Below are 20713 nucleotides of genomic sequence, written 5' to 3' on the forward strand. Positions count from 1 at the left end.
GTTTAAGGCTAACACACTTTTACGGAAAGAGATCAACGTTATCTCGTGCTCGATGTTGACCACTGGGCCACGACAAATAATGATATAAATTCGTAGCATTTTACATTAATCAGAGCCTGTTATAGCCGTTGCTGCTACTGTATGAACATTAACGCCTCTTCCTCCATTGATTGTTGATGAGCATCAAACGACGATAAACTAGAACCTCAGATAAATTAATGAGTGGAAGTGGATGCACACAATGAGCGGAATCGTATTGGCCGGCACCCCTCACATGTATTATGTGATGTGCTGTTCTCGTCTATCTGCAGTAACAGTCATTGTGATATGTAGCGACAATTTTGAAAACTTTTGATTGCAAGAAGAAATTGTAGGCATTTGGTGTCACGACATAATATGTTTTTTTTCTTTCTTTCGCTGTTTATCTAACTGATTTTGCACTCTGTACTCAGTGCCTGCTTTATTGCTTGTTTGATTTTGTTTTTGCGAAGACGTTAACAATTCATGGCTTGTTTCGGCATTCGAATTGTCTTCATGTCATTCATGATTTGTAGATACGAGTCGTTACACAAGATGTCTTGGCAGCATTTTCGCTAACGTGAGATTGAGCGCTGAGCAGTGATACAGTTGTATGATTTGGAGGCAAGGCAACTTGGATTGTCTTGGTCTGCGTCTCCCTACTTGTTCCATTAACTTTCAAAATTCAAATTGTTTTTGCCTGCTCAAATTTGTTCTCACTTCCCAACAATCAATTTCATTAGAATCGGTCCAAAACGGGGACAAGTTTCGCGCAGAGGCTGTTTCGTTTCTTTTGAAGCCAGTTTTCCTGCCTGTAGGCAGAGTCCGGTTGCGCCATCGGACTCGATCGTGCATCCTAAGCTGTTCCTTTGAGCGCAGCCTGCCGGCTGCTGAGCTGACAGTCGGTCATCAGTCAGCGGCGCGCCGGCGGCGGTGCGTGCGTGCGGGGGCGGCGGCAGATCCGGGACACGGCGCCGTGAGAACTGCTCGTGGGCCGGCGGGGCGACGTGCCGCCGCTCTGCACGCCGCCGGCCATTACCGGCTGCCACGCTGCACCGACAGATGAAACATGAAAGGCTGGAAAACCGGCCGGCCCGCTGAAAACGCGGCGACAAAGTGACTGCTCGCGTGAGGCGAATATTTAGTGGTGGGTCCCGCCGGCGTCTGGGGTGCGGGCCGCGCCGCCAGCCAGCGGCATTGAGCGCGCTCTGAGCCGGTGATTTGGATAATAGTCGCTCCATTGTGCATTTGTCTCCGGAGCTTTGCATTATTTATTCTTGTCTTCATCGCCCCAGACGGAGATAAGTGTGACTGGGTGGTTTTTCTTCTGGATGTGGTGTGAAAGAACGACGTCTCGTTTATTACTGAGCCTCTTCAAGTCGAATTACTCCCTTATTCAGCAGTAATGAGTTTTCCGAGTTTGTATACACACATTGAAGGTGATGAGAAATGTTCGTCCATGACAAACATTTATCTTGCTTTTGATAAGTGATATGGAAAGATGAAATGAACCCTCTCTTAGTTGCATTCGTCTGCAGTGTGAGCTCATTCCAAGAGTTTGGTGTCAAGCTGGATTTTCCCATTGATAATTATCAATATTTGCCATTGAATTGTAAGGGGCATTTTTGCAACCTCGATCCTTGGAATCGGGGAGTCTTTACATTGTCTTTGTCTTCTTCGGGTCAATGCCAGGACTTCGATTCAGGTTCAGGACTTCGATTCATGAAGATGATTACGATTTGCTGTAATATCTAGAGTGCAAACGTTAGTGATTTAGAATAGCCATCTGAATGGTATCGTTTACCGGGCAATGACGCCTGCCCGTGTGTCCTGCAGCGGTGACGGGACGGCCGGACTCCGGCGGCCACTCGGCCGGCCAGGAGTGCCGGATCCCCCGCTGGACGCGGCCTCTCGTGTGCAGTTTCATCACGCGGCTTCATCAATCGGACAGACAAAATATAGCATGATCTCAGCCGTGTTGCAGCGGCGTTGCCCGTCGTCCGGCGGCTGGCGGGCCGCTGCGCCGCGGCGATCGCGTTTATTTGCTCGCCGCTGTGCCGATTATGTGCTTTGGCTTCTCGGCACCGGCGGCGGCCGACCCGTCCGGCTTTGACGCGCCGCCCGCACATGGGGCGGCCTCCAGCGCGGCCCATGGTGCCCTGCCGGGGTGGCCGTCAGCCGGCCGGGTGGTGTGGTGTGGCCGGTGAGGGCCCGGCTGTGGCCGACTGGGTACCGGTAGCCGGTGACCAGGTGCCGAACGGCCGCCGCACGGTGGGGAGGGCCGCGATGATGAGCTGCCGACAGGCCGAGTCACGGTCCGCGGGCGACTCATGCTGGCCCGACCTCGGCGCCACAGCGCTGGTCACTGCTGCTCCGCTGGTGAGCTACTGCCCCAGTGCAGCGGGCACCGGCCAGCTCCGCTGCCGTCGTGTACTATGAGCCGCAATCCCTCAAAATTGAGTTGTGGGTTGGGGAGATTGGCATCCTGAGCACGGCTCTATTAACCATTCACATTTTTACGTTAAGTTGTTAGATCTGTGCCTTCTGAGGTATTATCAGGTATTGCCGAGGCCATGTCCTGCCGAGAGGGCGTGATCAGGTCAGCCGTGAGGTCAGGTCGGTGCCGCTGGCCGACCCGGACACCACTCGCTTCCCTCAGTGGGTCTAGGTTTGGCCGGGCTCCGGTCGGGGCCGGTTTTGCCGCGTCACCTCTGCCGTACGGGGCGCGCCCGCTCCCCTCTCCTGCTGGGGAGTGTTCAGTGCAGAGTGACGGCGGTCCTCCAGTCCAGCCGGGCCACGGCCACCGGACCACGGCCAGCTAGCCGTCTGACGAAATTCGCGCACCATACCATGGCTGCGGTGCCGGGGTCGGGCGACTGCAGTGCCGGGGGTGGGGCCGGGTTAGGTCAGGCAGCAGAGGCGGGCGCGGCAGCCGGGCCGGCTCTCGGTCTCCGCCCCGTCACCGTCAGCGGACAGAGGAGACGGGCCGGCTCCGGTTGCCTGCAAGTCGCCGCCCCCCGCCGGCCACGTTCAAACAAATCAACACACCGCCCAGCTGGGTCGCGTCAAGTGAGCTTAAAAATATACCGCTAAAAAGTGTGCCGCGCCGGGCCGGCCGCTCGGGTGACGTCGTTCCCAAGAGTCACCTTCGGCCGTCGGCGCTGCGGTCCCCCGCAGGGTGCACCAACAGTGCTCGGCCGGGTCAGAGCAGCGCCGCGGTGACACTCGTCTGGCAGTGCCAGCCGTCATCTGCCGGCCAGCCGGCGGCGGCTCGTCAGCCGAGTGCCGACCACAGGCGCGTCCTTCGGGCCGCCGCAGCCCTGAGTGCCGCCGCCGAGCCGCCGCCGCCGTGTCGGTCGGGGCACCATCCTGCCGAGTTGGCGCAGAGGGGCCGCTCCCCGCGCGCCCGCTCCGGGTGACCGCAGCGCCGGCAACGTCTGCAGACCGTCCATTTTGGCCGCGGCCGCCGCAAACCGCCCGTCATCGTGCAATAAGGCGCGATTGGTGCAGCGGCGCCGCTCATCTGCATGCTCTGGGAGATAACGCCGCGGGCCGGCGCTCCTCCCCCGCCGCGCGCCGCTGCAGCGCCCTGCAGACGGCCGCGGCTCGGGCGCCATGTTAGCGCGCCTTTGTTGCGCCGCCGCCGCCGCCGCCGGGGCGCACCGGCTCCTCGGGCTGGACCGTGTCACCGCGGCGGTCGGGCGCGCCGCCCCGGCCGGCCGGCCACCGCCGTAATGATGCATGACCACCACGCGCTGTCCGAGTGCAGAGATGCCGCCGGCTCCGGTCGGGGGTCGCGCCGGCCGCCGCAAAAACGGCCTCGAACATTCCGGCCATGTATTAGGTCATTTGTCAGATTGTGGCCGGCTGTCGGCCGGCGGCGGCGTCCGCTGCTCGGCCGAGGGGAGCCGGCAATCAGTCGTTTTTGCGGAGCGGCCCGGCCCCGTGACCGGCGCCCCGGCTCCGGGCAGGTACTCGAGCGGCCGTGCACCGGCCTGTCCGCGATCACGATGGCCGGGGATTCTGTCCCAGCCCCGAGCCGTGTCATTTCCCTGTGGTAGGGGATCAGACGCTGTCTTAACATAAGTCCATCCAAGTGATATACAACCGCACGCATGGGTATTAGATAATGAATAAGATGGACAGGTAACGGCATATGTTATGGTGGGCGGGGGCTCTTTTCCGTTGCGTTTCTGTTGCTCTAAGCAACCAATCATTTCCCTCAAATGTTGCAAATTATAGCTTATCTTTGTTTCACTGGCGCTGTGCTCGTCAGGCACCTGTCGCAAGTCAAAAGAAGTCATCTTTCAGGGCATGCGCGGTGTAGAGTCGGCAGGCATGAGCGCCGAACCGAGCATGGTGCTGCTTTTTCATAATGACGAGATATGAGTGAACATTTTCTTTTGACACTAAAGTGAATTGAAACAGAAACTTCGCCGTTTTCGTGAGGCTCCCATTTCACTGGATCATTGCTGGAAAGTTCTGCAGTCTAAAAACCCTTCCACTCATAATGCTGGCATCCGGCTTTGACTTTTTGCCACGCCGCATTCGGGTGCATTCAGTGGAAATGGTAGCCTAACGATGTGCAGCCAAGAGCACGTTTTCCTCTACTTAATCACAATTAGGTGTGACTGTCGGACAAAGCGACATAGCGCGCTCTCCTTTGCGTCTCTGCAGGGTGAGGGGTGCGTCGCCGGGTCGCCCCTGTTGCATTCTATCCTGCAGACCATTGCAGCGGGCTGATAAATGAGACCGGACAGCCGGCCTCAAAGTGGCCTAATTAAACATCCGAACCGCTGCATGACTTTATACAGAACGCCAGTGTGCTTGTGACAGATCGTCAGGAATTCCGTTATGGTGTCATTAGTGCGAGCTGCAGACTGCGATTACTCGTGTTTTTGAGTTGAAGCTGCTCATTGACATGGCTGGTCTTTGCGTCTTAATTTTGTTTTGTCTTGATAAAACTGATAAGTTCACTTGTCATGTGGAGAACTGACGTCGCTAACTCGGTAACATTGTCACTGATAGGACAGCTTCGTTTGCCCACGTCGGCTTTTTCTGCCGGGAGTCGCTTTATGGCCGTAGGGATGGATGTTTGCATAAGTACCAAATCCTCCACGACGAAAACCATTTTCAATGTCAAGCGTTCTGCTTTTTTGGAAGTTGAGATTAGGAATCTAAGGATGATTTGTTTAGGCATGTAATGGATTGCTATTCTGGGACTGTGACAAATTCACCATCCACGCAGTTTCCGTGCGTTTCTGAGCGTGGAGGGCGGTCGTGGAGCGCTCACCACGGTCCGTTCTGATACCGTTGTGGTGGATTGATGGGCCAGCCGTGACCGGAGATGCTCGGTGCGTCCTCACTGGGCGGCCGCTGGGGCCGTCTCCCGGACCCGGCCGCCGTGTCGGTGCCGTGTCGACTGTCGGTGCCGGTAGCGCCCCGAGATGCACCGTGACCGGCTCGGGGGCCCGGCAGCCGGCCGGCGGGGGTCGGCACGCGCCGCCAGCCGGCCCGTTACGAGAAACAGACCGCGGCATGACGGTCGTCTCGGGTGCGTGCCGCGTCATCACCCGGCCCGCACCGTCATCGCCGGGCTGCCGACGCGGCGGGGCAGCGACATACACACCGTCATCGCGGGCCGGCCGGGCAGACGGCGCGGCGGCCCGTGTCTGCAGCCGTGGCCCCCGTCGCTGACCGGACCGGGGTGCCCGGGGCGGCGAGCGGGCGCCGGCCGCCGCCCACCTATCTCTCCCGGATCGTTATCCGGTGGAAGACGGCGAAACGAGCCGCTATCGGCCGCCGCCGCCGCCGCTCTGCTCGTATTGGGGCCAGGGCTATCAATGGCCGGCGCGGACAGGTAGTGCCGCGTGGTCGCCCGTGCCGCCGCCGCCGTCTCGCCCCTTGTCCCGGGTACTCAATCTGCCGCCTGTCGGCTCACCAACCCTTCCGTCAGCCCGGTGCACGTGTGTCGTTGTCAGTGTTCATTAGACCTATCGAGGTCTAATGAACTACCAGCAGTGATGCTCTCATGACTGAGTGTCATGTGACCGGGATTGAACGTGCTCGATATGACTCCCGAAGGTGAGGCTCCTGACTTGTTGCCTGGATGGATGGTATTTGCTAGTTTCGTGTCACCATTCCCAGGGCAGATGATAGGTAAAAGTGGCCCATGTTCGGCGATGTTGTTCCGTGAAGTGCGATAGTATCTTACTTGATAAGACACGGCGTTATTTTTGGAAGACGGTCAATGATTTTCATAGCGTGTCCACTGTCCAGTTCAGCTCAGCAGCATTGTATCGCTGGTCACTCACGGGTATCAGTGCCTGCCAACTAAAAGCACACAAACCACAAATATTTTGTTCAATATTTAGCCCCTTTCAGTATTCCACTTAGTGTTCGCTACTAGGACCGTTGGCTTCTGTAGGACGTCCCATGCCCTCTGATCATTTCGCACTGACGGTGCTTCTGGCCAGTCATTCTCCGGTCACCTATTGATGTTTTGGTGTGGACCTTTCGGCGAGATGATGTGACGGGCCGCGGTGTATCAGTTCGAGCCCGTGCCCACTGACCTGAGCCGCTGGCGGCCGTTTTCGCCACCGAGCGTGCCGGCGCAGCGTCGCCGACAGATGACAGCGTCGTGACGCTGCTATTGGGTCCAATTCCAGCGGTGTGCAGGCTCTAGGGACCGTGGAGCACCGTCGCCATACCGCACTTACCGTCTTGGGCTCCTACTCCGTCAGTTCGTGCGGCGGCGGCCCGGCACGGGAGCCCGAGACCGGCCGAGACCGTCCGAGACCGGCCGACCTGGCTGACAGCGGCGGCGGCCGTATCGCTGCCGCCATCGGTAGTTAGTATTCATTGTGTCGCCGCGCCGTGCTAATACGCCGGCCGCCGCCATCCATCAGCGCGGCCGCCTTCATTCAGCCGCCGAGCCGAGCGGCAGTCTCCGCGCCGACGGCTGACCTGCGGGTCACGGCGGCCGCCCTGACCTGCCGGTGCCGTCTCCGCGTAGATTGGCGGTCAGCGCGGCCCGTTCGAGCTGGGCCGAATATGGCTGTGGCCGGGCGCCGCCGCCGCCCGCCGGCCGGCAGCCTTGTGGCCCGGCGGGGCTCCCGGCAGCGGCGCTCGGCCGGCCCAGAACCTGACCTCCAGCAGATGAGTGTGACAAATGCACGGCGCTGCGTCCGGCCGGCCGGCGGGTCCGCGCTGTGCCCTCTGAGCCCTGCCAGCGGCGGCCGCACGTGTGGCCGGCCGGCGGGTCAGCGCGGCGCCCTGTGCCGACACATGTGTGCCTGTCGGCCGGCCCGTGATGGATGTCGTCGCTGCACTCTGCCGGCTTTTTGCGCGGCGCTGACTCTGTAGTGCGGCGGCGAGTGAACCGGGTGCAGCGGGGGCAGGTATTGGTCCGCCGTGCCGTCGCACTGTGGGGACTTGGCCCCTCCTAGCACGACTTTACTCCTGCGGCGGTACGTCAGTCAGCTGACCGCCGCGGCGCCGGGCAGCGCAGCGGAGCGCTGGGAGCCACGCGACATCTTCTGCTTTGATGTCTCGTAGTAGCTGTTTGGGCAAAATTGGGCACAAGATAAGAGTTGATTCCAATGCAGAATTTATGGGAGAATATTTTGATATGTGTTTCCACACGTAACCCCTGCGGCGGTACACCGCAGTCAGCTGACCGCCGCGGCGCCGGGCAGCGCGGCGGAGCGCTGGAAGCCATGCGACATCTTCTGCTTTGATGTCTCGTAGTAGCTGTTTGGGCAAAATTGGGCAAAAGATAAGAGTTGATTCCAATGCAGAATTTATGGGAGAATATTTTGATATGTGTTTCCACACGTAACACCGCGTAACTCACTTTGTAAGGCTATGATTTGCCGAGTCAAATCTCCGAGACGAGTGGCATATTAACATTTTTTGTATTTCATTCAAAAACCATACCTTTGGATTATTTTTCGAACTTTTTATGCATATTCTCGTATTCCTCATTAAATACAGATTATAAAAACATGTCGCAACATCGAATTGGTGCTTGATTAAACGAGTGAGCAGGTGTTCCGTTGTCATGTTATTTTTCGCCTTATCCTAGGAGCACGGTGCTAGTGAGCTCAACCCTTCACTTTGTGACGTATTTTGATGTATAAGTCATCATTTTTAAAGCGATTTAAGGTCGGATTCGGATACACTGGACAATTCTGCGTAGAAAGAATATAAAGAAAGTGTAAATCAAAATACTCGTATTTGCCACTTATGTCGTGCTAGGATCGCAAAAGTCCCCACGGTGCGTCGGTACGTCCCGGCGGCCCCTGGGGTCAGATACTCAGCCGACCAGCGGAGCCGCGTCGCTCGCGACCTTCACGCAGTCGGTTGCTGGGTATGATTGATGACGCGTCTCAACAGGCCGGGCGGGAGGACGGCGGCGGAGGCGCAGTGACCCGTCGGACGGCGTGTCAGCGCGCCGGGCGACACCGCACCTGGCTCGCCGCCGGCGCTGCTTTGTGTACGAGACGCTGCCGCCGGCTCCGATCGGTGATTGATGGCGACCGCCGTCAAACGGTGGCGTATAGACGCCGGGCGGGTCGGTGTCGCCGGCCGCCGCGCAGAGACCGATCGGCGCCGGCCCGCCCGCGAGTTTCCTAAGTGTGGAACTATTCATACCGTCGCCCGTTCGAGTGACGTCATCAGTTGGCGCTGGCGGCTAGGTGCATGGATTGGCGGGTCCTTAAGTTGGCGAAGAGGCGGAGCCAGTTATCCTGCGTAAATATTTAGCCAGTCTTAATTTTAGCGAGTTCCCTAGTTAGGGAAAAAGCAACTTGTTCTACGTGAATATATAACCGGTGTTATTTCAGTTATCGTTCGTGCATTCGCCCACCTTGGAAGCATATCTCCTACGAGGTGCTTGAGTTTTGACGGTGGGGTTTGTGCACTGCGTTTCGCTTCAGCATTGAGTAAATGTCTTCAGTATTACGGCTGGTGATACTGCCTGTCGGCGTTGAATGATGTTTAACACCAATAGGACACAGATTAGTAGGTAGTGCGGATTTATTATTAGCAGATCCATTAGCGAGATTATTAGCGGATTTATTATTTATTTTATTCGCAGGTAGTGCGGATCTACAGTGCGGATAGTGAGTGACGCCATCTGGACCGATACTGGAGATGGTAGCGCCACCTGCCGCCACTTAACTGCTCGCTACTTGTAACAATGCCTGGCTGGTGCTGTGTGCTGATTGTTTAAAGCGTAGTACCTTATGACGCACAATATAAGGTCACTTTGCAAAATTTGAGGAGCATGGACGAATTAATTTGTGAGACATTGACGCCTTAGTAATACGTAATTGTTCCAAACACAAGCTACGTATTAGATTTCAATGTATTGCTCAACTTCCCATAATAACACCAGGGGCGCTAGTGCCGCGCGCCGCTAGCCTATAATCGTGCAGCGATTGGTCGGCCGACTGTGAGCCATGACGTCACAGCCTGTAACGTCATCTCGGCGAAGCTTACGCCAATCAGAGAACTTAGGTATGGGCAGTTCCACACTTAGGAAACTCGCGGCCCGCCCCGCCCCGGCGGCCGCCGAGCGACGGGCCGCGCCGCGCCGATCGCCGCCGTTTGCTCACAAATTAATAAATTGTTAGATGAAATCGCGCCCCCGCTCCATCACTGCCCAGCAAAGGTGTGAAATTGAATTATGCCCTATCGGCAGGCGCGGTGGTGGTATCTGATCCGTTTCCTGGCGGGACCTGTCGGGGTCGGCGGCCACGCGCCGGCGGGTCACGCCCCGCGGCGGCCGGGCGCGGCGCGGCGCGGCGGATGTTGTCGCGCCGCGATGCGGCCTGCGAACATTGTCCGCCGCCCCGCCGCCTCACGATGGCTCAACAGTTTAATTGATTCGGTGTGCGCCGGGCGCGGCGGCGGCGTGACGGCCGCCGCTGATGTATGGCCCTCGCACCATTTCAGGCTGCACACGTAATTTGTCATGAATTTTAATTTGGATCAGATAGGGCGTTTTTGCGCTTGTGTCGGCGGTGTGCGGTCCATTTGCGGCGGCTGACGGTGGCGCCGCGACGGGACGTCAGTGTGCCGCCGCCGCCCTAGCTGGCCACGTTTTTACAGCGCGCTCGTCGGTGACACTAATTTCCCGCGCCGAGAGCACACAAAAACGACTACGCTGCGACAAATGAGCCAACACCAATTCGCGGCTAATTTGGCGCGCGCTGCTCACCTGTCGGTCTGCGGGGCGCTGCGCGAGGTCCCATCCTGTCCTGTTCCCCTCCGCGACTCCCGGGACGGTGGCCGCGCCCGGAGCAGTGAGTCCCAGTCTCTGACCTTCCCTCCACCTGCAGTTGAGACCGGCCGCTGGGTGGACGCCGGCGCCATGCGAACAAGATGAGAGCCGGCCTCTGCACGCGCCTGGCGTCCCCGTGATATGACAGTCGGGGCGGATGGCCGTTGTTAGTCAAGCTGGGTGTGGAGTTGATGATACAGTCAAGAACTTGAACCGAGTTGTTGGTGTTGCGATTTCTGTGTACGCACGGAGTCGTGCGTTTAATGCCAATGTATGGGCATAAAGAATCATATCTCGGAGGAGGTAAGTGTTGCGCGCTTTCGCTGCATGCTGGCATGGCTTCAACGGATCCCTTGGTGCGGAATGGGGGAAGTGGTTTGATGCGTGTCTTAATAGTTTCTTTGCTCTTACGATCGTGCTATCTGATTTCAATTGCATAGTCATTATCATATTTGAAAATGAAGTCGTTACACATTAAGTGTGAAACGTAACGTAATCTTTGCAAGCCAGGTTCTCGTCTGCTTTGTTTTGTCGCATCACAGTGCTGTTTGACTGTTGTGTTTGAAGCGAGAAACGTTATAGCACCGATGACCAACGCCGCGCTCGTGCTGACAGGGTCGACTGCCGTTCATACGGACGATGAGCATGGAGCAGCGCTGGCAGGACCTGGCCAGCCTGCTGTCGCTGCCGGCGCAGGAGGCGGCTGCCGCCGGCGGCATGACGCACGCCCACCAGCAGATGCTGGCCGCCTCTGCGGCGCACCACCCGGCCTACCCGTACGGCGCGGCGGCGTACGGGCCGGCCGGCCACCCGGCCCACCACCCGGACATGGCGCGCTCGGTGCTGCTGCAGAACGCCAGCCTGGCGCCGCCGCCGCCGCCGCCCCCGGCCGCGCCCACCGCCGTCTCGGCCGCCGACCTGGTCACCAACGGCGGCGCCGGCTACTCGGCCTCGGGCGGCATGGGTCAGTACTCGGTACCGGCGGGCTGGTCGGGCGCGCTGTCCGGCACCGTCTCCAGTGGTCGAATGAGATGTGCGACAGGCCCTTGCTGGTCCACAGGTCCTAGTGGCCTGAGGGACTGTGCCGCTTCAGCGGCATGGGGGCTAAGTTAGCTAACGTCATTTGTGGCTGTTCTTTCACCGCTAATTCTTCTCGTTTTATTTACTAAACGGGCTATTGGTTTTTATTGTGTGATGTGTTGAGCTTCGATGGATTGTTTGATCAACATTGTCTGCTCTCAGTCGCCAGCGGTATTTCACCTCGCGTTCAGCTGGCGCTCCCAGCACGGACCCGTACCATTCAGACGCTCATACCCGTGTCCCAGTCGTCTAACCCTCTGACCGCCGTCCGCCGTGCTCCACAGGGAGCGTCTCCCACCTGGGCTCGGCGGTCGTGTCGTCAATGAACCTGACCACGGACGGCCTGCACCCGTCCGGACCGGCGGCCACTAGCGCCGCCGGCGGCGACATGATGTACTACCAGAACAGCGCGGCGGCGCTGGCGTCGTCGGTGGCCGGCGCGGCGGCCGCCGACCCGCCGCCGCCGCCGCCGCCGCCCCACGACGGCGGCTTCCTGTCGCAGATCCTGGGCGTCGACGAGCTGCAGCTGATGGAGATGCCCATGTCCGATGGTGAGTGGAGCCGGTACGCGCCAGTCGGCGGTGCGGTAGGGAGGAAGAACACCCGGAACACCGTGCCGCCTGAGGATGATTCCAGTGGTGCATCGCGGGGTTGTGCTGAGATGTAGCGGAGTTCCCTTGATACATTTCTTTATTGATTAGGCCCTACAAATCGTGACCGCAGGCTGATGCGACACCACTCCTGAATAGCCAACGCAAGCACTGTTATTGACTGCGTGTCATTGCGCTTTGGTGACATCAGGTGCATGTTTGCGACTCGCTGTGGTGCCCATTTTCTGGGGAGGGATTTGATATGACTTTCAATAGCTCTTACTTTTGTTTTTAGGATCCTTTTGCAAGTCATCAATTCATTGAATCATTAGCTGCTTTATCTGCAATTACTGTGAAGTATGTCATTTTGTTCACTCTCGATTTCGTTTTTATCGGTTTTGGAGAGGCATATCGCAACCAGGGTATCGCAACAGATAATGAAAGTCTATTGACACAAGTTATCGGCCGGTGACTCAGTAAATCCTTTTATGCAACCGTCAATTCCGAGACTGCTACAACAATGAATGCTGCAATCACTATCACTGCTCAGTTTTCATACCGTATCATACGTGGACCTAGGAAGTAGTGATGGCTTTCGTCAGGGTCTCTCGACTATCTTGTTGGTAGGCCGGCCGGTATAGGGGGCAGCTGGCAGCGCGATATGACTTAGGCGACGTCGGGCTCACGGTGACATACAGCTTCTTGTATCGTTTCGATAACAGCTAGGTAACTCCACAGTTGTGGCCTAGGTTCGTCGAGCAATGCCACTTTTTGCCGGTGCCTACCGAAGATATATAATTTAAGTCGACTGAGAGAGCGTGATGGCACACCCACTCGCAGACGGGCGCCGCCTCCGTGACTCGGTCTCGCCGCCGAACGTGGCGCGGCTCAGCCGGCGCCTCTCCCACCGTCCTGGATGTGTCGAGGTGGCCGCCGCTCCAGCCCGACACGGTGGGCTGTCGACGACAGGTGTCGGCACGCCACGTCGCCGACCGACGCGCTGACGTCACGCGGCGCGCGGCCTTGTCCCGCGCGCGCCCGGGGGTCGTCACGTGGCCCGGCGACAGGGCTGATAGCGCTGTATCGGCCGGCGGTGGAGGAGGGCGCACCCCGCGCCGCGCGCGCCGCCGGCCGGTCAGTGGGTGCTGCACCGTGGGCCGGAGATGCCGCCAGTCGCCCGCCGCGCCCACCGGCCGCTGTCCGTGCCAGTCGTCGCGCCGTGCTGCCGAATCGCCCGCCGAGCCCGCCGCCGGCGCCCTGTGAGTGCCGCCGGCCGCCGGCGCTAGGCGCTGGCCGCGTCAGCGTCTCAGTGCAAGTATCGCTAGACGCTGGCCGGACGGTGTCGGCTGGACACTCCAACTCCTCCTCGGGACGGCCTCTGAACCGATCTGCGCGGGCGCGGCCCGCCCGCCCGCCCGCTAGCCCGGCCGGCGTCTCAGCGCAAGTATCGCTAGACGCCGGATGCGGGCGGCGATGGCGACCCCGTGGCGGCCGCCGGTGCTGCACACCGGTTACCAGTACCCGCTGCTCTGTCCCGCCCAGTACGTGCTGTACCCGGTGGCCAGCTCGTGCCCGCGACCGTGCTGCGCCGCCTCCGCCGCCGGTACGTGCCGCCGAGCGCCGCCCGCCGCCCGCCGGGGAGGCGGGCTCATACGCGCCAGGGAGCTTGGGTGTGTAGGGAGAACTCTTCCCCGCCATAGAGGCGGGCTCATGGGCGCCAGGGATGTTGATGTTCAAGGAGATCCCTCTCTCGCCAGGGAGGCGGTTTTATAGGAATCAGGAATCTTCTTGTGCCAGGGAGAGCCTTCCAAGAAGTCTCCAAGAAGCCCCTGTCTCCACGCAGTCTTCTCGCTGTTCGGGAAACGTTTGAGACGTGACGTGGGAAACTGTGTACTGCTGGGAGACAGTAGTAGCGAACTTCGTGTGCACTTTATCGTTATCGGCTGCTCCCCACCTCGACTCGGATATATCGGTGCCATTTGCCCAACCCAAATGTCCAGTCATGCACCTACATGTAAATAGTGTCATGTTTGTTCTACGCAAGTGTTTGTGATAGGTAAAAGCGTGCGTTGCTGGGCTGGCTTTGATGGCATGTGCGTTTTCTTTATCAAAACTAGATTATTTTGCCAAATTTATAGGTTTACAAGTGCAGCTGTGGTGTCACTCTATGGCTGAACGAGTTTTGTATTTCGCAGTGTTGTGGGGAAGGCAGAGTGCTGGATGTGGGGTAAATCCTCTTAGGGTGCTGTCCGTGGACCGTAATAGTGTTCTGTACTCCTGTCTCCGCTTCCGTCGTCCCGTCTCCTCTCGTTCCGTCTCCTCTCGTCCCGTCTCCTCTCGTTCCGTCTCGTCTCCCACCTCGTTCAGTCCCGTCCCCTTCTTGTCTTGCCTCGTCCTCCTCCCGTTATCCGTTTCGACACCTGCCTCACCATTCGCCCCTTTTCTCCTGTTCCTTTGTTTTGTGGTTTTGTCTCATTTTTCTTTACGTTTCGTCTTGTCTCCTATCTCGTCGCATTGTTTTCTCTCGCCAGTTTGCTTTGTTCAAACGCCCTAAAGCCCTCATAAACAAGCGATTTCTTGTGCCCTGTTCCGTTTCCATTGCTATTCCATTTCTTCCCTATTTCCGTCCCCTTCAGTGCACCCCCCAGCGACTCCACGACTCTCCGAGCCAGAGACGGCCGGTCGTCCGCGAACAGCGCGCCCGTCCGTCCCAACTCACCACACCTGATGAAAGCATGACGCGGCACTTCGGTGGTCGCCGTGCGGCCGGTAGGGGGGCGGGGGCGGGGCGGGGGCGCTATCGGACCTTCCCCGGCGCCAGAGGTGACGACTCGGGGTGACTGGCGCGGGCGGGCTGTGCGAGTCGGGTGGGCTGCGCCGCAGACGGTGACCGGACGCCGCCCCCTCCGCTCCGCAGGTCACGCCGAGTGGGCGGCCGGCGCCGGCGCGGCCGACGACCAGTTCTCAGCGCCCACCTCCGACTACGCCAAGTGAGTGGGCCGGGCCGGCGCGCGCCACGCGTGGGGCCGGACAGCCCTCGGAACCGTGGAAATGTACTCGCTCGTGTCTTTGTTGAGGGTGGGCTGAGTCGGTTTGTTTCCAATACACTCTGTCTCACGGGTTGTGAATCATTCTCCCAGCAATGTGCTGTCGGAGGCTGACTTGTCTCGCTGAATCACTAATAGTGTGACTGCACAGCGTCTCTGCACCGTCTAGCCATTGGTATTCCCCGTAGTTCAACTTCTGCCGCGCACAGCCGCTGTGATTGCATGCCCGTATTGTGTACTGCCGCTGTTCTGACCGCTCTACTGCCGGTCACAGGGCGTCCCAGGCGCACCGTCTGCACGAGTACAGCGGCTACCGGGCGGCGGCGGCGGCCGCCTCGCCGACAGTGCCGGGCCCTCCACCCGACTCGCGCGCCGCCAGTCTGCCCAGCGCCCAGCTGAAGAAGCACCAGTTCTTCGGCAAACGCTACTTCCAGGGAGCAGACGGTGAGCTGCCGCCCGCGCCGGGGCCGGCAACGCCTCCGCCACCGGCTTAGCTGGACGAGTGTTGTGCTTGGCCCTCTTTAACTGGTCGTATGTCACATAGTCATGCTTAAAATATGGCTTGTTTTATTCGCATGATAGCTTACCGCTTTTCATACTGCTTACAAACAACAGATTATTTGTTTTGTTTTTTACACAAATCAATCTATTTACACTAGTCATAATGAAGCTACGCCTACTAGGGCCTGGACTGGCGTGCTGCCACTCCGCGCTCCCGTGTCTGTGAGTGTGCGCTGTAGCCTGCGTCTAACCCTGTCCGTGTGCCGCAGGTCCGTACGGCGCGGCCGGCGGCAGTGCACTGCCCCCCGGCTCTCCGTCGCCGGCGGCGCCGCTGAAATACCCGTCGGCGTACGGCGCCGAGGGTGGCCTGGCCAGCGGCCACGGCTACCCGCCGTCCACCCCCGGCTCGGCGGAGGCGGCAGCGGCCGCCCTCGAGTCGCCAGAGCTCAAATACAGCTGCAGCATGGACTTCATGCGAGGCGTAAGTGGCTGACCGCTGCGGCTGTCCGCCGGCGGGCTCCTGTTGGTGTTACTTGTCTGTGCGGGGGATTGTTTGTTGACTGTTGGGTGGAAGGCTGGCTGACTCAGGAGCGATCGGTGTGGCCTGCAGTCTCGGTCAGTGGCCGCGATATTCCAGTGACTGTCGAGGTGGACTCGCGCCATATGGTATGTCTAGTGTCCGTTAGGGGCGGTGGTGGCGCCGGTGGGGCCCTGGTGTCAGTCCGTCTAATTATCGTGTACCAGCGGAGCCCGGTGACGGCGGCGCTGACCGACTGACGCGCTGTGTCCGTGTGTCGGCAGCACCCCGGCGACCGGATGGGTCTGGTGTCTCACAACCACAGCTACCACCTGCCGCCGCAGACGGAGGGGCCCAGCGGCGTGCAGCGCCAGCTCAGCCGCGACAAACGTGAGTGGACGCACAGCGACGGCCCGCGACGGCCGTGGCGCACTGCTTCTCTGTTGGCCAGCGAAAGACGCATCCAGCGGCGCGTGTTGGCGGGCTGAGGCTGAGTTGGGAACACCAAATGCGTTTTTTAAATTTCTTGTCGTTCTCGTCATGTCCGAAGCAATGAATGGTAGCTAAATAATATCAGGTCATTGTAGTCAGTTGCATCAGATTTATTTCTGGGATTGGCGTGTGGTGCTTGATCTGACCTCGGCTGACCGGCCCTTCAGACGGTGACCGGCCCAAGGAGCACCTGACACGCGACGAGAAGCGGGCGCGCTCCATGTCGATCCCGCTCTCGAACGAGGACATCATCCACCTGCCGATGGACGAGTTCAACGAGCGGCTCTCCAAGCACGACCTGACCGAGGCACAACTCAGCCTCATCCGAGATATCCGACGGCGCGGCAAGAACAAGGTACGTGCGCCGCCCAACCCCAACACTGGCTACGGTTCTGTCTGTCCGTCTGTCTCGCCCGCCCGACTCGTATATTCGTCCGTTCATCCTTCCGTCTCTCCGTCCGTCCGTCAGTCTGTCTCTGTCTGTCTGTTCGTGTATCCACTATCCCAGTTATCTATCTATCTCTGTGTCTTTTTGACCGACGTTATGTAGCTGTGCCTGTTTGCTTGTCCCTCATCCCCTCCTAACCCCTCTTAACCCATAGCCTTCCTCATTCCCGTCCGCAGTGTCAGTGTCGTAGTCAGCGTATCTCTGAACTTTTGCCGTGAATGTTTTGTTGATACATGCTTCGAATCCCACCTTACCTCGAACCTGTGCCTAGAATGCTGATGATGGGGGCTCTTGGAGGGCTGGCGAGCAATTCTGCTCAATATTATCAATGGTGTCAGTGATATCAGTGATGTCAATAAATGTGTCGACGTCAGGATGTCATAGAAAAGTGACTCAGCACCGGCTTCGTAGCATGATTTTGCACTCCGGCAAGAGTGAGACGCATCGCACTGCGCCGTTCAGCTAGTCATGGCCAGACAGATAATTCACGGCCTTCTATATCATATCCGTCCGTTTATCCGTTTTTCAGTGCAGACGAGCACACTATGAACTAGTGATGTAATAAATTTGTGCCGTTATGTATTTGTGCGCTATTTTCTGCGCCCATATCTGACCGATTTCGGCGCCCGTCTGCAGCTGGCCGCTCAAAACTGTCGAAAACGCAAGTTGGACCAGATTCTGACGCTGGCAGAGGAGGTGCAGCGCGCCAAGGACCAGAAGCAGCAGACGCTGGCCGACCACCAGTTTCTGCTGCAGGAGCGCAGCCGCATCAAGGAGAAGTACTCGCAGCTCTACCGACACGTCTTCCAGGTGAGACGCGCCGCCGCAGCCGGGCTGTGACTCTGAGCCGAGCCGAGCTGTGAGTCGGAGCGGACTCTGAATGACGTGGGCGGAGCTGTGAGTCTGAGTCGGAACTGTGAGTCTGAGTCGGAGCCGAGAGATGAGTCGGCGCACGGAGGCAGCGGGAGAGCTGGAATAAACTCCTCACCTCTGCCCCGGATTGTTCAGCCACGAGTCGCATTATGGGTGTCACTGTTCTGAGTTCTCTGTATATGGGATGAGGAAGGGAACAAGGATATAGTGGCTGGTCGGGTCGACAGTGCCGAGCAGAGATGTGTATACAGCATTGTTCTGACGTTGAGAATCCGTAACTGTTTTCGCCTGCTGCTGTTGAAGTGTCAGCTGCTGGTACTGGGAATAACTGATGGCCGCCGGGCTGATCCCAGAGTTCTCCCTATAATGCAGAGTTCCCTCCCCGTGCCTGTGTGACCCGTGTCGCGTGTGTCGCCTGTCTCAGCCCACACCACTCTGCGGGCCCATCCGCTGACACGGCGCGCCGGTTTGTGTTTCAGTCGTTACGGGACCCGGACGGCAACCCGTACTCGCCGCTCGAGTACAGTCTGCAGCAGTCTGCGGACGGCAGCATTCTGCTGGTTCCGCGCAACACCACCAGTGGCGCCACCGTCGAGCCTGACGCGTCCACCGGCGCGCGCCGCAAACAGCGCGACCCGCAGAAGCCCGAGTGACGGCCGCGGGCGGCGCGAGCACTCCCCCACTACTGTGATCACCGCCGGCCGCGGCGCCGCCCCCCAAACGCATCACATACCCCCCCCCCCCTATTCCCAAAGATGGTACAACACTTTTTTAACGTTGCTCAAACTGGCGGACGTGTCATGGGCAACCTGTTTTTATTTGTGCGTGAGTGAGTGATGTGCGAGTGCAGCTGCGGGCACTGACAGTTTCGGTCCGCTGGGCCGCCGGCCTCCGGACGCTATTGGTCTGTCTTCTCACACCCATACACCCATACGCAGCGCGTGCACGCAGTGAGCGGCAGCACGGCGCGGGACTCCGCTCGCGGCGCGGTGCCGGGCTGCCGGCGACGACCGACCACAAAGTCATGTGAGAGTGAGCGCTCGCGGGCGGCCGGCCGGACGGTCCGCTGGGGCCGCCGCCGCCCCCTCCGGTGTGGCCTCTGTTTCCGGGTGCGTGCTATGTGCGTATGTTTGTGTATGTGTGTGTTTGTGTTTGAGTGCTTGTATGCGAGGGGGTCAACGGTATTTGTCGTTTACCGGCGGTTGGGCGGGGAGGGAGAGAGTGAGTGAGCTGCTAGTGCTTAGTTTCGTATATTTTGGAAGTCATTGACTCGAGATTCATTTGTTACACGTGGCCGCCGAGACTATAATGTGTTATTGTAAATGCTCTGTCCGCTCGGGCGGCGGGTGTCTAATAAACTAGTGAAGAGTGCGCGTGTCTCGATTGGTGAAAACAACGAAACGTTGTCTTGTCACCTCGAAACTCTATTCAGGCTGCATGTGAAGCATGTTGACTGTGCGTTACACTTCGAGTGCATTGTTTTGCCTTTGGACGACTGCAGTACCTCACTCTGACTCAGTACCTACTGCCTGGGGGCTACGAGTTACGACAGAGACTGACGAAATTCGGCTATGACACTTCCACCTGATTTTACCAGACATCTGGGCTGTTCAAAGCCAGGCTCTGGAACTTTGAATGCTTGTGCTATGGAAGGCTGAGTCGCAGTGCTGGGGCTGTAACACGTAAGCTGATGAAGCATGATGTGATTTAGTGATAACGTCAAGAAGACCCGGTTATATCTACCGCACAAAGGTGGACGTGTGAGTCGGCGTTCAGCCTTCATCCATTTGAGAGTGGTCTGCCCTGCCCGGCGATACGATAATCTCGGATTGTATTTTGAGGTACTTCCTGATACTTAGATTATCCCGCGCCCTGCTGGGGGGGTGTTTGAACACCCCCCTTGTGGTTTTTCGCGAATATCTCAAAAACGGCGGCGCGGAGCGCCGCCGTTTTTGGTACACCTTATCATACATCAATTCTACACATGTTGTAAATTTTCAGACCAAGGTCATTCAAGGTCAGGTCACCAGGTCACTTGAAGTGACCTCACCTCATAAAAAGTTTCAATGTCTGTCATAGCTACACCGAGTGACCGATCGCTTGGAAACTTTCAGCGATTGCTAAGAGCAATAGCATGTACAAAATGTATAGGTATCTCAGAATTTTGATATCGATGACCTAAGGTCAGGTCAATTTTGCGACCTCCCCATTATAAGTCAATGGGAGAAAATTGAAATGCGCCTCCTTTGGACGAAAGACATTATAAACACTCCCAAACACTGAATTACAAGTGGTTTAGACACACTGAACATGAAAATGGTGTCCGTGACCCCTGTTTATGCCCTGAGGTCATCTTAGGTCACGAATGGTATCTAACAGTTTTTCGCAAATAACTTTTGATAGAGGCATGCTAGAGCGATGAAAACGCCTTAGATGTGTTCAGCTCGACGATACGGATCGACTGATATGCAACATGACCCTTTCCGGTCAGGTCATGACCTTGACCTGAGGTCAAATTTTCAAGTTGACCTTTCAAGGTCAAGTTATAGTTCATTCGATGCATCTTGACGAGAGGAACACGATGCCGGTAAAAGTAAGCTCGTACAATGCTTGGGTCAAAAGTTATTGCAGAAAAACTGTTTCCGAAAAATCGGCTATTTTTGCAGTTTTTGCCCCCTGCAGGCAAAACCGTTGACGTTAGGTCAAATCAGAGAGAATTACTCGGAAAGGGCGTTAATAGGGCTATCGAATGCGCTTTTCCGCGGCGCTGTAGCTCTATTGGTTCCCGAGTTATGCGTTGGCTTCTTGGAAATTTTCGACATTCGACCTGGAAATCGGCGAAATTTTGCCTTCAATGAC

General features: G+C 58.0%; 1 protein-coding gene across 1 annotated transcript in view; it reads left to right on the forward strand.

Annotated features, from left to right (window-relative positions):
* Positions 1-19224, forward strand: part of LOC122389433 (endoplasmic reticulum membrane sensor NFE2L1-like) — an 88178-nt gene extending 68954 nt beyond the window's left edge. Inside the window, exons 7-15 of the mRNA XM_043381487.1 lie at positions 10922-11270; positions 11671-11937; positions 14894-14966; positions 15298-15467; positions 15794-16005; positions 16326-16431; positions 16701-16888; positions 17618-17791; positions 18334-19224. Of these exons, the coding sequence (XP_043237422.1) occupies positions 10922-11270; positions 11671-11937; positions 14894-14966; positions 15298-15467; positions 15794-16005; positions 16326-16431; positions 16701-16888; positions 17618-17791; positions 18334-18507 (1713 nt within the window). The 3' untranslated portion in view covers positions 18508-19224. The remainder of the gene's footprint in view (positions 1-10921; positions 11271-11670; positions 11938-14893; positions 14967-15297; positions 15468-15793; positions 16006-16325; positions 16432-16700; positions 16889-17617; positions 17792-18333) is intronic.
* The last annotated feature ends 1489 nt before the right edge of the window (positions 19225-20713 follow it).

Source organism: Amphibalanus amphitrite, unplaced genomic scaffold, assembly GCF_019059575.1.
Source record: "Amphibalanus amphitrite isolate SeventyFive unplaced genomic scaffold, NRLGWU_Aamphi_draft 000358F_arrow, whole genome shotgun sequence".
Taxonomy (NCBI): domain Eukaryota; kingdom Metazoa; phylum Arthropoda; class Thecostraca; order Balanomorpha; family Balanidae; genus Amphibalanus; species Amphibalanus amphitrite.